Here is a 17,065-nt window from a genome sequence, read left to right on the forward strand (position 1 = left end):
GAAATGAGCAGCAGAATATTTTCTGGCAAATTTTAAAAGTAAATCTAATTTTCCTCCCCCTGATTCATGTGACAACCATCACCAAATCACAAAATGCATATACTGTGCACTTTTGCACATGTTCAGTAGGAATGGAGCCTCAGAAAGTGTGCATATAAAGAGAATCTATACACGTTTTGATAATTGAAGTATTTTGGAACATTTTATTAAATTGCATGCGCTATCTTAATCATGAAACTTTCCTTTTGACTTTAGTGGCCCTATAATGAAACACACTAACAATGCACAAATACGTTTGTATGTAGTAAGAAATTATGTTAATCTTCCTGACCCTACATTGTCATGCTTTTAAGGATCTGTGGTATTGTTTTCTTTGACTACACATTTGCAGGGTTGGAAATCAAACATTCTGTTTAACAAAAAGTTTTTATTTTAGTCTTGTGTTTTTGTCTAGGCATTTGACAAGGCAGAGCTATTAGAGTGTCTACGGAAATTTATTGAAGTTGACCAAGACTGGGTCCCTCATTCTACAGAAGCTAGTCTCTATGTTCGCCCAACCTTTATTGGCACAGAGGTTAGTTTGTGAACATTTACTGCCATTTGTTGTGATAAATCCATCCATCTATCTGTATTACATACACAATCGTGTGTGTGCATATATGTATAGTACGCGTGTGTGTGTGTATATGTATAATAAGTGTGTGTGTGTGTGTATTTACACACGTATATCAAATGTGTAGCACTAGTAAATAAAGAGTTCTCCGATGTAATCATGAAAACCAGGTCCGAGCTATTGTGTAAAGCAAACTCCCTGGGGAGGGGGTTCTCGGTTACTGACAAACCTCAACCAGTACGAGGTAAGTGCTGTGTCTGTTTTGTGTGAGTCCCCCTCTGCGTGCTTGTCCCCTGGGGATTTTTTTTTTCTCATTTGAAATGTATAGATGCAGAGTGAACAAAGCAAAAATTCCAGTAGTGTGATAGTTTTAATAAATATTAGTAATACAATGCTTCAAAGTGTTGGTGTTCCTTTATTGGCTTTCTGACACGTATATCTGTTTCGTTAGACTATAGTACATTTACCCACATGGGTTGGGGAGACTGAATCAAGCTTTTAGCATAATTTAGATGAGCTACGATATTCCTTTTGTAAGAAAGTCTTGCCGCCCTACCCTGTAGCCCAGACATGTGCAGACTACAAACGATAGTGGGCCCATGCAAGAAGTGACTAGTACCTGCCAACAATTCCTGTAGCTTCTTCAGTATGTTTTTGGCCTCTTGGTATCCTTCCTGATAAGTTTTCTCGTTCTCTGTGACTTTGCTCAGTAGTACAAGCAGTGCCTTAGATATTTTTATATCACTCTCCTAATTGGTACTTTTCAACAATTAGCTCTTGCAGTTTATTTAGCAACTCTTTGCGGACTTTCATCGATTGCAGGTTTATGCTATTTACCAAACGTGATTTAGAATGTGATTGGTTAAATGGGAACACAGAGTCCCCATTATGAAGGATGTTGTAGTGTTTATTTCCCTCTAGATTTTTGTTTGTTGAAAGATCACATTACACAGTTTAAAAGTCAGACATTTACAGTGTTATTTTTGTCTTTAGAATTTAAAAACACCTGCAATTTCATTTAAGTTGTGGATACTTTTGCATCCATTGTATAACTGATACATTGCACTTACATTAAAAGCCCTTAATTCTATAATGTCGGTATGTGTGCTATAATCATCAAAGGAAATTGCATGTGTTGTACTTGTAATAGTTTATGTTTGTATCTTTACAGCAGGTTCTGTGAGGGTCACTTGTAGCGTATTCTAAAAGATCCTTAGGTCTTTATAATTATATCTCAGGACTTTTTATTTACCATCGCTACCCAATTTTCGTAATTACGTCTATTTAACCCTTTTGGGTACTAGGGCTTTAGTAGCATAATATATATCACTATAACTCGGATAGTTGAGAGCTCTGTATGGATATTGGGTTGTTTTAGTCTCTTGGACTTACCATCTTGATATATCTCTATAATTGTTTAGAGGATTATAGTGTACATTTTGCTTTATCTTTCAAATGAAACTTTTAAAGGAAAATAAAAAGGCATATTTAATCTTTGCTTTGTTTGATCTGTTAATAATCTCCTTTTCTGGTGAAATTCTTGGCAATAGCGTTCAACACTTCTGAAACGTACCTACTCTTCCCCACATTGTGGTTTAATACACTAGGAAAATACCATAATGCTTTTCCTTTCCTGCTCATATTTTGATATATATCTATATATCTCTCTCTCTCCTAGATGGTTTTTATGTATATACATCATCTTTTATTATTTATACTTTTCTCTTCTATCTACAGCCTTCCCTTGGTGTTGCAAAGCCCAATCATGCATTGTTGTATATCATTACTTCACCAGTTGGACCATACTTTCCAACTGGTGGCTTTAGCCCAGTGTCCCTCTTGGCTGACCCACAATATGTACGTGCCTGGGTAGGGGGTGTAGGAAACTTCAAATTTGGTGGGTAAGTAATAAATTACAATGTATCTGAAACTATATGCTTTTTTGAAAAAGTAATTCAATCTACTATCTGCCAGATTGTTTTCAGTTTGAAGATGATATTCAATGGCATATAAATTTATGTCCCCCTCTCTTCTTCTCTCATCAAATTTACTTTGTTCTCATGTTGTTCTTTGTTGAAGAGATATCTAGATAGGCAGCGTGCACATGTCTGGAGCACTATATGACAGGAAATAGTGCTACCATCTAGTGTCCTTGCTAATGTATAACAGTGTAGCAAAACTGCTGCCATATAGTGCTGCAGGCACGTGCACACTCCTGAACCTACCTTGCTGGTTTGCAGCAAAGGATAACAAGAAACAAAGAGAATTTGATAATAAAAGTAAATTGGAAATTTGAATCTGAATCATGAGAATATTTTTGGGTTTTATGTCCCTTTTAAGGTACAGACACATATATACACTCACACTCACACTCTCTCACACACACACACACACTCACTCTCACTTACACACCTTTAAAGGGATGGAGATGGCTAATGTTACACATGTAGAACACACACAGACTTAAAGGGACAACTTTTAAATTGCACACAAACAATCTAAAAGGGATAACTCATGGTACACAGCAACTTTAAAGGAAAGCTCATGTTTTTGTGTGTGAATGCCATAGGTTGTCTCTTTTTAAGCCTGTGTATGAATACCCTGAGGAATCTTTTTAAGGGAGTGAGCCATCCCTTTTAAGCCATTTAAGGTTGTGTGTGAATGCCATGAGCCAGTCATTTTAAGGCTGTGTGAATACCGTGAACCATGCCTTTTAGGCTGTGTGCATTGTGTGTCTGGGGCTGTGATTTTTCTCTTTTTATACGTGTGGAGTGATCTGTCTTTTTAAAGTTACTTGTTTTATATGTGTACCTAACTTTTTTTAAGACTGTGCAAGGTGGGAGTTGTCCATTTAGGTCTGTGTGCCTGTCCATTTTTAGACTGCAAGTGTAGGGTGAGTTGTCCCTTTTAAGTATTGTGTGTTGGGTGTGCTTTCCTGCTGCACTGTTTGTGCATGCTGTGATCTGCCCCTTTAAGACTGTTTTTGTGTATACTTGAAAGCAGTGAGCTTTGTTTTACTGTCACTAAGATTATTTGCTCATTCTGTTATCTGTTCCTTTTAAGGCTGAGTGCACTGTGTGTGTATGCCTGTACCTTTTTAAAACTGTGTGGTGGGAGGTGCCCCTTTAAAGGGAATGTGTATTGTTATTGTGCCTATCCCTTTTTAAGACTGAATATGAGGTGTGCTTTCACGTTAAGGCTGTATGTGTAGTGTGAGTTTAGTTTGTGTGTTCTGTGCATGTGGCCTGAGCTGTCCTCGTGCTGAGTGTGTATGTGGGATATTTCTATAAATGTTTTGTGTTTATATGTGCCTGTACCTTTAAAACGGCATATTATGCGCTTAGACTGTAAGTATTGGGTGGGAGGGGTTTTGAAACCTGTCCTCAGGCCTCCCTAACAAGCCAGACTTATAGGATATCTGACCTGGTGCACAAGGGAAATAATCAGCTGATTAGTAAACATTGTGATTAACCTGCTCTCTCCCAAGATAATCCTGAAAATCAGTCCTGTTAGGGAGGCCTGAGGACAGGTTTGAAACCCACTGGCATAGGGTGGGAATTCCTTACTTGTGGGAATACAGAACCTGGCCACCAGGAGGAGGGAGACAACCCAGCCAAAGGCTTAAATACCTCCCACACTTCCCTCATGCCCCCAGTCATACTTTGCCTTTAGTCACATGAGGTTGGCAGAGAAGTGTCAGAAGATTTCAAAGTAGTTCCTTTGGAAGGGTATCTGCCCTTCGAGATGGGACTGGTGTTTTAATTAGTCCTGTCAGCCTCTCAGTGATAGCATTGATGAAAGTTAGTCTGGAGTTGCAGGGAGAGTCTTTCTGCGAACCCATCCAGACTCATATTAACAGCTCCTTAAGCAATCAGCGTTGACGAGCTTCGCTGACTGCTTTCTTCATTCAAGTCCATATCAGAAGCGCTGCTACAATCTGTCAAACTTCAAGAACCGTGTCACTGTTCCACAGCATAGATTCGGGTAAGATTGTTTCATTATTTTACACACATGTTAATGATAGAAGACAGGATCGCAGTGCGGCTCCTTTATCTTTATGGAATCAAGAGTTAATATCTCCTGAGGGGGATTATTGAACAGTGGTTTTTTTTTTAAATCATATTTGTTATGTGATTTCAACTGCTTATGTGTAAGAACGTTTGGGCTCTTAGACTGATACGGAACGTACAGGTTATTTTCATTTTTTAAGAGTTGCGCAGTTTCTTTATATTAAGCTGGCATTATTTTTCCTTAAGTCCAACAATAACCTGCACAACGGAGCGCACAAATAATCCTCTGTTCCCTGGAGATAAAGACGGCTCTATTTAGAAAGGGGAGGGCGGGATATTTAAATCCCTTACTTACAGGCTATGGCAGCTGTTGGTTCAGCGTGTCTGTTTGCACACGCCAGAAAGCAAAATCCATGATCCACAGAAAGAACCAAAATAAGCGCTTCAAAGCCAAAGTTGATGAATAAAAGAACTTGAGTATTTTATTAGGACATCTAAAAACAAAGAATGTCCACAAAGGACAAAAGGTAATCCAGGTTAGTGTAGCAGGCACACAGAGCAGACATGTTTCGTGCTCAGGTAGCACTTGATCACTGCTTGACTCTTTTTCCTTAGCTGGGGCAGGTCCTGCATGAGCACCATGTGACTGTGAATGGTCACCTTTTTTTCCCTGCTTCCGATTCCTGACCGGGTGTCTGGAGAGGAGCATCTTCTCTATCTGTCTGGATCATAGGATGTGGTGAGTGCCACAGCCATTGAGGGTATAAGGTGCCAGTTATTTTTCCTTTTCTATAATTTGATATAGACGAGTTATGGAGGATTCTGATATTTTAGAGGGGGATCCCTCCCATACAGAATTTGATACCTGTGTATATTGTGAGGAGGCCCAGGTAATCCAGCCCTCTCAATTATGTTCCGTATGCCACAATAGTGTTTTCATCAACCAATGTTGAGATGTTAGAGTTCACTGAGCCGTCCTCTTCTAAGGACTGTTTGTCCAGTGAGGTGTGTTCCCTAGATTATGTTCCTATACATTCAGTTTTCCTAAGTTCCGATCCTCGGCCTGTAAGGGTTTTGTTTCCACCAGAGCTTACTATGCAGTTCCGCATGGCCATCTCTATGGCTTTAGCAAGGTTACCTATTCCTGCTACGCGTAAGCGAAGGGTTAATCCAGGCTCTCCTGCCCAAGGATATTCATGTGAAATAACGATTGTGTCCGATCAGTCATCTGGGGATGCGATTCCCTCTGAGGCTTCAGAGGGAGATCCTCCAGGGTCGGAGTCTGCTGACTTGGGTCCTCCGACTGCGGAGGGCTTAGCATTTAGATTGGCATGCCTGCGTTTACTTCTGAGAGAGGTTTTGGCAATGTTAAAGGTTTCCAGTACTTATCCGTCAGTTGAATCTCAGTCCTCTAAATCAGATAACAATCTTAACTAGACGAGGAGAGGATGGTGATATTCCTTGTTGTCTTGTTTTACTTTTTGTTTTATCGCTTATTTATAATCCCAGTTCCGAGCTCTATGAGGGGTTGTGTCCTATGACAGACCAGACCTGTTTTTCTTTGCACACTCCTTTTCAGCTTATCACTTGTGGGCGCTTGCCTAGTTTCTTTTACTTTGCTATTCCGTTCTGGATAGTTTTTGTTTTTAGAGCTCTGGGTTATTTTAGAAACTCTTCTTAGAAAGACATTTCGTCACATGGGATTGTTGATACTATCGACTTTGATGGTTGTTTGTTGGAGACTTCCGGTGGAAGCTTATAGATTTCTGCTCAGGTTAATAGTTCCCCCAATATTTTCGAGAAAAATGTTAAGCCTTGAAGCTTAATTTCTTTAATTTGATTATTTAGTTGTTCTAGGGGAAGTTTTTCAAGTGACCTTTGGAGTCATTGTCCTGGTATCTATCGCACTGCGGGAATATTTTCTTCCGCTGTTGGTAATGGGGGGGAGGGTCTTCCGTCCTAATTTGGTTCTCTGATTTTTAAGCAGAGCTTATTACATTCTCCAGCAAAAAGAAGAACTAAGGTTCTCCCTTCCTTTGTTAAGAAGAAGGATGGCTTTCCTGTTTCAGCCTTTTTGTGCAAATCCGGTTCTTAGGAACCATATATTACAGTAAACCTCGTTCTGATCCTTCTTGGGATCTGGGGTTTAAGGTGGCAGTATCCTTCCAGATTTTACAGTAGTTCCTGGGTCTTGGCCTTTCTGGGTTTCTTACCTTCACTTGCTAATAGACTTTTAGGGATTTTCTTGTGTCTTTTTGATCCTCCGAGTTGGATCTAGGTCTGAGTTGCTGGTGTTGACACCAGGGTGGGTCTGGATGCTGTTTTGTCTTATGGAACAGGGATTTTTAACTACCCTGCCTACCAAGCTGAAGGCTTAGAGTTGAATCCTGCTGTGGCAGCTGTCTTTCCTGAGGTCTTGCGAATTTACCCATCGGGTTATGTCCTCCAGCCCCCTTCATGTCTTTGACGCGGGGTGGAGTGTGATATACACAGCTGAGGATGTGACTTTGGCTTGGTGTTGGTGAATTTGTCTTAACAGACTTACATGGATTACCGGTGGGGGAAATCAATCCCAGTGTTCCGTTCAGATCTCCCTGTTCTGAGAAATTTTTCTTTTAGTTCTCTCGGGGCGATTTTGACCTTGTCGCTTTCTTGTCCGTGGGGAGAGAGTGTCCTAGGGAGGTCCGTGTTGGGAGTTTCCTTCCGATTATTCCTTTGGTTCCTCAGGTTCGTATCAGTTGGGACCTCTCAGTGGGGGAGACCTTTTGGAGAAGGAGAGTTCCTCCTGCTAAACCAGGGGGTGGTCTCGTGTTTGGTAGTGGGCGGAGGCCCACGTCTGCTCATTGCCAGCAAAACTCTTTATGAGGCTACTCTTCAGGATTGGATGTCCCCTACAATCATTCCCTGTTCAAATGTTTATATTAGATAGGGAAGCCGATCAAGCTTTCAAGGCGTCAGTGTTGTCTCCACCGCTTCTGTAGCATAAGGTGGGTTTGAACCCAGGTGGGGCTCCGGTCTTTTCATCCTGAATATGCTAGACATCTAGCATTCCTTAGAGGTTTATTTTTAACCTTCTTTAATTTTGGTCATGTCAATTTTTGTTGTGGATGGTTGATCCTAGCAGGCGTCGGTGAGACAGTTTGCTCTGTTTATATCTATAGTTATGTCGCAGTTTAGGGGCTTCGCCTCCATAGACCTTGTTACATGGAACTGCTAGGGCAGGGCCCTTGTATTCATCACAATCTGGACTCTCTGAGGCCAACTGCGTGGAATTGAACGCTTAGTCTTAGCCAAGAATGTTTTTTCTGAAAGAATTGTTGATACACTCGCTGTAACTCATAAGCCGGTGTATCGTCACATCTATCATAAGGGGTGCAGGATTACTTCTTCTGCTATGTAGAGAGTGGATTCTCCTGGCATAAGGCAAGGTTTTCCAGGATCCTTTTCTTTCTCCAGGATGCTCTGGAGAGGGGCCTTCTGTTCGCTCCCTTGGGGGACAGATTTGGACCCTATCTGTTTTACTGCTTGAGAGGCTTCCAGAGCTTCCAGATGTAGGGCAACTATCTGGTCTTCCTTACATAAGTTTTACATATTTGGCGTTTTTGCTTTGGCAGAAGCAGCTTTTGGGAGAAAGGGTTTTGCATGCTGTGGTGCCCTCAGAACTCTTTCTTTTTACCCTCCTGTTTTCATTCATTGTCCTCTAGAGCTTGAGTATATGTTTCCCACAAGTAAGGAATGAAGCTGTGGACTGTCCTCATATTAAGAAGGAAAACATGAATTATGCTTACCAGATAATTTTCCTTTCCTTCTGTATGAGGATATTCCACAGCCCCAGCTTGAATTCTCCGTTAGGCGGACTTAAATTTGGTTTTGTTCTTTTGGCACCATTTATACCCTGATATTTCTCCTACTGTTCCTTGTTCCCTTGGCAGAATGACTGGGGAATGCGGGAAGTGGGGGAGGTATTTAAGACTTTGGCTGGGGTGTCTTTGCTTCCTCCTGGTGGCCAGGTTCTGTTTTCCCACAAGTAAGAAATGAAGCCATGGACTCTTCTCATACAGAAGGAAAGGAAATTATCTGGTAAGCATAATTTGTGTGTTTGGGCATGCTTTAAGGCTGTTTGCTTTGTGTGATTGTGGAAAAAGTGAGTTTATAATCATGGGAAAGGAGCATGTGCAAGAAGTTTGGTAAAAAAATAAACTTAACCTCCCCCCCCCCCCAAAACCCCCGCAAATTTGGACATAAAAAGGCAAATAGGTTTACAAAAGGTCCATATTATTATTTTGAATTAGTAAAGGCCAAAAATCATGCAACAAGAAAACCTATTTCATTATGGATTGGAATAGCAGCGTGGAATTGTTCTCATAATAAATATATATATATTAGTTTACATCACACCAGGGCTTTTTATTTATTTAGTCGATTTTTTTTTTTTGCTGTAGACCAAATTTCCAGGAATAGTTACATTGCTAAACCTGTTGGGGTGGGGTTAATTAAGCAGTTAAGGGGGCTGTAGATTTTACCTAGGACAACTCTAAAATACAGTACTGTGTGTAGCTTATATTTGACACCCCCATTCATTTGGTCATATGATGCACTTCACATAAAATTATGAATGACTAGAATGAAATTCCATATTTCAAGACTTTTACTTTGGTAGAGGTGCATCACTTTCCAAAAATAGACTTGTGGGTGATGTACTTATTAAGCAGTGAGCTGTCTGCCCCTAGTGATGAGTTTTAAAGAACCATTAAAGGTATATTTATTTCATGATTCAGATAGAGCATTTGATTTTAAACCACTTTCTAATTTACTTCTATTATTTTTTCTTTGTACTCTTGGTATCTAATGTTGAAAAACAGGGGTGTATGCTTAGATGACGGAGCATTATATGGCAGCTGTTTTGCCATGTAGTGCTCCAGATGCCTACCTAGCTACATCTTCAACACAGACTATTTTATATCAAATTTGATAATAGAAGTAAATTGGAAAATTTATTTTGTGATTCAGACAGAGCATACCATTTAAAAAAAAAAATAATTTTTGGTTTCATATCCCTTTTTTAAATACAGTAGAATTGCATAATTTAATAAGTGAATAATACAAAAAAATGCAGTGGCATTTACTCAGAATTTTAAATAAGCAGTGGATTTTTTTTTTTTTTTCTGACAAATTCCATCTGTATCATGTGACAGCCATCAGCCAATCACAAATTCATACGTATACACTGTAATGTGTTGCATATGCTTAGTATGATATGGTTCCTTTAAAAAGACTGCACAATTTAATAAAGGAAGTATATTAGAGCATGCAGTTTTACGTTACATTACATCTGAATCATGAAAGTTTAATTTTGACTTTAGGGTCCCTTTTTTAATACCAACTTTAAACCTATTGTACAGCCTTTAAAGATGAAGATAAAAAAGCGGTTTGTTTTTAGCATTCCTGGATACAATTTCTGTTCTATACCAAATCTATCGTATGTCTTTATTATGTGTCATCATAAATTTAATTTGGCTTTGTTTCTGAAGGAACTATGGTCCCACAATATTTGTACAAAACGCGGCAATAAAGGAAGGCTGCCAGCAGGTGCTGTGGCTTTATGGCGATGACCACTTGGTAACTGAAATTGGCACCATGAACTTTTTTCTGTACTGGATCAATGAACAGGGAGGTAAGTTTCAGAACACAAGGTGCATGGCCTATTGTGATGTGCTGCAGCCATGAGATTATAGACATTTTACCAATTTATCTCAGGTCAATGACAAAAAATGTATGTTGGCATTTTAAAGGGACAGTTTACAACCAGAATTTTTCTTTATAAAAATAGATAATCACTTTATTACCTTTTTATTGCATAAACATCACAGTTTTATATTAATATACTTTTTACCTCTGTGATTACCTTGTATCTAAGCCTCTGCAGACTGCCCCCTTATTTCGGTTATTTTGACAGACTTGCATTTTAGCCAAGCAGTGCTGACTCCTAGGTAACTCCACGGGCATGAGCACAATGTTATCCATATGGCATACATGAACTAACTCCCTCTAGTTGTGAAAAACTGTCAAAATGCGCTGAGATAAGAGGCAACCTTCAAGGGCTAAGAAATTAGCTTATGAGCCTACCTAGGTTTAGCTTTCAACTAAGAATACCAAGAGAACAAAGCAAAATTGATGAAAAAAGTAAATTGGAAGGTTGTTTAAAATTGTATGCCCTATCTGAATCATGAAGTTTAATTTTGAGTAGACTGTCCCTTTAAGTTCCAAAACACTGCATGCAAGCTGGAAAATCATTTACCCACTTTACTCAGGAGCTCCTGATTTAACAGTAAAATTTTATAATTTATTTTTATGGGGTTCACATGATAGTCATACAAGAACAAAGTAGAGAGGTGTCTGTCATACAAACACATTTGCATTGTAAATAAATAAACCAATGCCTTTCTGCTGTCGTTTTAACAGCCTAATCTGCTCTCCACGAACGTCAGTTTAACATATATATATATATATATATATATATATATATATATATATATATATATATATATATATATATATATATATATATATATATATATATATATATATATATATATATAGTAAAAATTATAGAGATCAGCGCTAGAAGTGTATGAGTGTGCTGTTGGTCTTAATATATCTTCCCATCCACTACTGGAAAATATATATATATATATATACGCAAGACACTTGCCAGTTAGGCAGAAAACAGTCTCATTCAGTCAGGTGTGGCAAGTCTATGGATGTGTATTATTCATTAATATCCACAATGCTAGTTCCTGTGTGCTGTGGAGGAGTAGGCTGCTCGTCTGAGAGAAGGAGGATGATCCCCCGCAGGGCGAGGTTCCTCTTAGTGATCTGGAAGAGTGTGAGACAAAACGAGCGCCCAGAGGCACACTTCGTGTAGTACGTTCAGATAAATTACTTATACTTTAACAGTTGGAAAAAATCCGCTCTCACCTGGTTCAACCTCAACTTGTGAGGTATGTAATAGGCACTTCTGTTAATATACTCTTATCCCGTATCGTCCTCCTGTATGTCCTCAGGTCTCCACTTCTTCCTTGGAGTCTGCAGTGTGTTCCTGGAACTCTGCAACCTATATTTAGAGGGGACTGTAGCTTGTATGTAGGTTTCAGTCACAGAGGGGAGCAAAATGAGAGAAGTGAGGCGGAGACCTGCAGCTGTGGCGTCAGAGCCGGTCTGCTAAATTAATTGATGATTCGTGCACCCGATTCCCTCAGCCTCTTTTTAAATCTTCTCAGACCTAATATGCATTGCATTAGCTTTGAAGTTTTGTTACAGAACAACAGAGGTCTGTGACTGTTCCAGTATGGATTTTACTTCAAAGCTAGATATAGCTTTAGAGATATAGATATAGATGTGTGTATATATATATATATATATATATATATATATATATATAAGTTGTGCACTCTTACCCTCCACCTCCAACAGCAGCTCCAGAGAAAACGGGACCCCGATATCAGCGAAAGCAATCGGCTCCCTGGTCTCCTGCGCCTCCCTCAGCGTCTCCAGCTCAGAGTGTTCCTAGGGTGGCCTGGCACTTCCGGGTTGTTGACGTCACTCCTCAGCAAGCGGTTGCAGATAGGTGCTTCAGCAGAGTGTGGATTATACAGCTGTGCGGCGGTGCTGGATCTTCTTTATGTAGCAAACTTCACAGGACAAAATATATGATCCACGCCCAATAGTATAAAACTTAAGATTTATTGATTTCTTTAAAAAACAGATGGATGACTTTCAGCATGCAGAGTGAGCGCAGCACTGGGCTTACGCGTTTCGGCTGACAAGCCGTAATCGTATACTATTGGGCGTGGATCATATATTTTTGTCTTGTGAAGTTTGTTCACATGATATAGACATTCTTATTTCCATTAAGCGGGAAATGAAGAAAGTTTAATTTTTTTTTCTTTTGCGTCTGAGAGAGACCCTTAATGTGTAAACTTTAATGAATTAAAGGCCAGTATCAAAAAATAATCTTAAAACCAGGGGCACTTTAATTTATTAAAGTGTATAAAGACGCTTATTTTTTTAAAAAAAACCTTTGCTTTATGGTAAACGTAACACCGATCCTCAGCCCGCATTCAGAACAGGCAGATACCTTAGCGCGCCCCCAGCAGGGGGAGGTGGATCTGCCCGGTGCGACTAGTGCCGCATGAGGGAAAATGGTTTAAATGAGGCTGCCTGTAGAAGTGATGCGCACACAGCGACAGCGTTAACCAAAATTGCAGCCAGGCACAGATTATGTGGTCGTGTGCAAGCCCATCTGTGCAGGAATAGTGTGACAGTGTCCGTGGAGACTGCCTGAGCTGGATATCGGGAGGCAGATGTGGCGCAGCGTGACTGAATAGAGGAAAATGAACTACGTGAGATACCCCCATCCAGACCGCTGGATACTGAAGTTAAAGGAACACTGAACCCATATTTTTTTTCTTTTGTCATTCAGATAGAGCATGCAATTTTAAGCAACTTTCTAATTTACTCCTATTATCAAATTTTCTTCATTCTCTTGGTATGTATATTTGAAAAGCAAGAATGTAAGTTTAGATGCCGGCCCATTTTTGGTGAACAACCTGGGTTGTCCTTGCTGATTGGACAGCACCAATAAACAAGTGCTGTCCATGGTTTTGAACCAAAAATGTGCTGGCTCCTTAGCTTAGATGCCTTCTTTTTCAAATAAAGATAGCAAGAGAACGAAAAAAAAAATTGATAATAGGAGTAAATTAGAACGTTTCTTAAAATTGCACGCTCTATCTGAATCATGAAAGAAAAAAATTGGGTTCAGTATCCCTTTAAGAGGTAGGTGGGCAGGGGTCTGGGAGCCAGCAGAGTGTAGAGGCCATAAGCTATAGCCGCACGGCCCAGGGCTGTGCACATGACATGAGTATTGTGTGAGTGACTGAATGAGTATTGTGTGAGTGAGTGAATTTCTCATCTCTGCATCTTACCACGAAGTCCATTGGACATTACAATATAAGGAGATCTGTACCTTGCAACAGAGCAAAACTTGCAATTGGAACACAAAGAATTTCTCCTTCACCTGCGAACACAAGTCCACACTGATAGAGAGTATTGGGACACCACATTTTCCAAGAAATTTTCAAGGACCCTCAGCCAAAGAAACTCTCCTATATCTGAAACCAGATACCTGCAAACAGACCGTAGTCCATACTGACAAATAGTATTGAGACAACCGCAACCCACGAAGAAACTTCCAAAAAACTTACAAGATTTTTAGCTATTACTAATAGCATATCCATACAACTGTCTTCAAACGGATTCTACCAAGTAATTAAGTAGTATTGAGAACCACTACTTCTTAAGGTACTTTTAAAATAGGTGTTTTTAAGGCACTTTCAAGTCTTGTCTCTTTTTGACAATCAACCGCCTATATTAGTGACCACCTTATTTTAAGGTTATTTTAAGGTCGTTTCATATATTTTTACCTTATCTTTATTATATCCACTGCAGTGCGATACACATATAACATATATTTTGTGCAAGTATTTATTTAATGTCTTCCTAATCTGCTTATTCAGTATTTTAAATATAACCGCATGAGCTCAAAATTGTATTTGATTTTATTCTAATCTGTATATGCTACATTTTTACAATATAAATTGTTACATTTTGTATAAAACCCCAGATTTCTGTTTATTATTTATAGTGATCCTTACAATCTTAGATTCTTATTGTTACATAAACAAGTAACCACTTATAAATTTTATGATTTTGACACCTTGTTCACTAACCACGCTGCAACACTATTGAAATCACTTTATAATTATTTTTCAACCAATTGAAATTTAGCTCCCCTTCACTTGTCTGTTTTACCCTTTATATCGATAACTGTTTGGAGGAACCTTTATCACTTAGAAGGGTTATAGAGCTTATTATTAACCAATTCATTTTTGTACACTAATAACTAATCACTTTCAAGGTGCACTCGCTCCATCCTGTTTTTTAATATTAAATCAGACTAGCAAGTCATCACGGAAAGTTTAAATTATGGGCTGTTCTGATATAATGCTAAGGACCCCATATGAAAACGTACATGACTTCTTTTCTCCAACATTGGTGTGTCCGGTCCACGGCGTCATCCATAACTTGTGGGAATATTCTCTTCCCCAACAGGAAATGGCAAAGAGCACAGCAAAAGCTGTCCATATAGTCCCTCCTAGGCTCCGCCCACCCCAGTCATTCTCTTTGTCGCTGAACAAGCAGCATCTCCACGGAGATGGTGAAGAGTATGTGGTGTTTAGTTGTAGTTTTTTATTCTACTATCAAGAGTTTGTTATTTTAAAATAATGCTGGTATGTACTATTTTCTCTGAAACAGAAAAAGATGAAGAGTTCTGTTTGTGAGAGGAATATGATTTTAGCAGCTGTAACTAAAATCGTTTGCTGTTTCCACATAGGACTGTTGAGATGAGATAACTTCAGTTGGGGGAAACAGTTGGCAGACTTTTCTGCTTAAGGTATGACTAGCCATATTTCTATCAAGACTAAGTAATGCTGGAAGGCTGTCATTTTCCCCATCATGGGGACCGGTAAGCCATTTTCTTAGTCTCAAACAGAATAAAGGGCTTAATATGGGCTATAAAACTGGTAGACACTTTTATGGGCTAGATCGATTGCTTTATTTGGGCATTTTATACAGCTTGATGTTGAAATTCACACTTTATAACTTTGGGGAACGTTTTTTTACGTCAGGCACTGGTTAGACACCTTCCCAGTCAGGAAGGGCCTTCTATGTAGTAGGCAGAGCCTCATTTTCGCGCCATTACTGCGCAGTTACTTTTGAGAGCAGGACATGCAGCTGCATGTGTGTGGGTCTGGAAGTAGTTGAAAAGGTTCCTAGAAGGCTTCATTTGGTATCGTATACCCCCCTGGGTTTGGTAAAGTCGCAGCAAAGGCTGTAGCTGGGACTGTAGAGGGGTTAAAACTGTAAACGGCTCCGGTTTCATTTTAAGGGTTAAAGGGCTGAAATTTAGGGTGCAATGCTTTGAATGCTTTAAGACACTGTGGTGAAAATTTGGTTAAAATTGAACAATTCCTTCATAGTTTTTCACATATTCAGTAAAAAAGTGTGCCCTGTTTAAAATTTAAAGAGACAGTAACGGTTTTGTTTTAAAACGGTTTTTGTATTTTATTGACAAGTTTAAGCCTGTTTAACATGTCTGTGCCTTCAGATAAACTATGTTCTGTATGTATGGAAGCCAATGTGTCTCCCCCTTCAAAATTGTGTGATAATTGTGCCATAGCGTCCAAACAAAGTAAGGACAGTACTGCCACAGATAGTAAAGTTGCCCCACCATGGAAGCTGCCTTTGAGACAGGATCTTCTAATACAGGGTCCATTCGAACATCCAAATCTAGTTTCCCTCCAGCTGACGGCTTGGAAATTGAACGCTTGATTTTATCTAAGCGTGGGTTTTCGGATTCTGTGATAGATACTCTGTACAAGCCAGAAAACCTGTAACTAGAAAAATTTACCATAAAATATGGAAAAGATATATCTGTTGGTGTGAATCCAAGGGATTCTCATGGAGTAAGATCAAAATTCCTAGGATCCTTTCTTTTCTTCAAGAAGGTTTGGATAAGGGATTATCAGCGAGTTCTCTAAAGGGACAGATTTCTGCTTTATCTGTCTTGTTACACAAACTACTGGCAGCTGTGCCAGATGTTCAAGCTTTTGTTCAGGCTTTGGTCAGGATCAAGCCTGTTTACAGACCTTTGACTCCTCCCTGGAGTCTGAATTTAGTTCTTTCAGTTCTTCAAGGGGTTCCGTTTGAACCTCTACATTCCATAGATATCAAGATGTTATCTTGGAAAGTTCTGTTTTTGGTTGCTATTTCTTCTGCTAGAAGAGTTTCTGAGTTATCTGCTCTGCAGTGTAATCCACCCTATCTGGTGTTCCATTCAGATAAGGTTGTTTTGCGTACTAAACCTGGTTTCCTTCCAAAGGTTGTTTCCAACAAGAATATTAACCAGGAAATAATTGTGCCTTCTTTGTGTCCGAATCCAGTTTCAAAGAGGAACGTTTGTTACACAATTTAGATGTAGTCTGTGCTTTAAAGTTCTATTTAGAAGCAACAAAGGATTTCAGACAAACGTCTTCTCTGTTTGTCGTTTATTCTGGCAAGAGGAGAGGTCAAAAAGCTACCTCTCCTTTTGGCTGAAAAGCATCATCCGATTGGCTTATGAGACTGCCGGATGGCAGCCTCCCGAACGCATCACAGCTCACTCTACTAGGGCTGTGGCTTCCACATGGGCCTTCAAGAACGAGGCTACTGTTGATCAGATATGTAAGGCAGCGACTTGGTCTTCCCTGCACACTTTTGCCAAATTCTACAAATTTGATACTTTTGCTTCTTCGGAGGCTATTTTTGGGAGAAAGGTTTTGCA

The 17,065-nt window shown here is 39.5% G+C and overlaps 1 protein-coding gene across 2 annotated transcripts in view; it reads left to right on the forward strand.

Annotated features, from left to right (window-relative positions):
• LOC128638623 (branched-chain-amino-acid aminotransferase, mitochondrial-like) overlaps positions 1–10,365 on the forward strand; it is a 70,399-nt gene extending 60,034 nt beyond the window's left edge. For both annotated transcript variants that reach the window (XM_053690689.1, XM_053690690.1), the window contains exons 5-7: positions 455–574; positions 2,351–2,514; positions 10,155–10,365. In XM_053690689.1, coding sequence (XP_053546664.1) covers positions 455–574; positions 2,351–2,514; positions 10,155–10,350 — 480 coding nt within the window. In that variant the 3' untranslated portion in view covers positions 10,351–10,365. The remainder of the gene's footprint in view (positions 1–454; positions 575–2,350; positions 2,515–10,154) is intronic.
• The last annotated feature ends 6,700 nt before the right edge of the window (positions 10,366–17,065 follow it).

This window comes from Bombina bombina, chromosome 8, assembly GCF_027579735.1.
Source record: "Bombina bombina isolate aBomBom1 chromosome 8, aBomBom1.pri, whole genome shotgun sequence".
Taxonomy (NCBI): domain Eukaryota; kingdom Metazoa; phylum Chordata; class Amphibia; order Anura; family Bombinatoridae; genus Bombina; species Bombina bombina.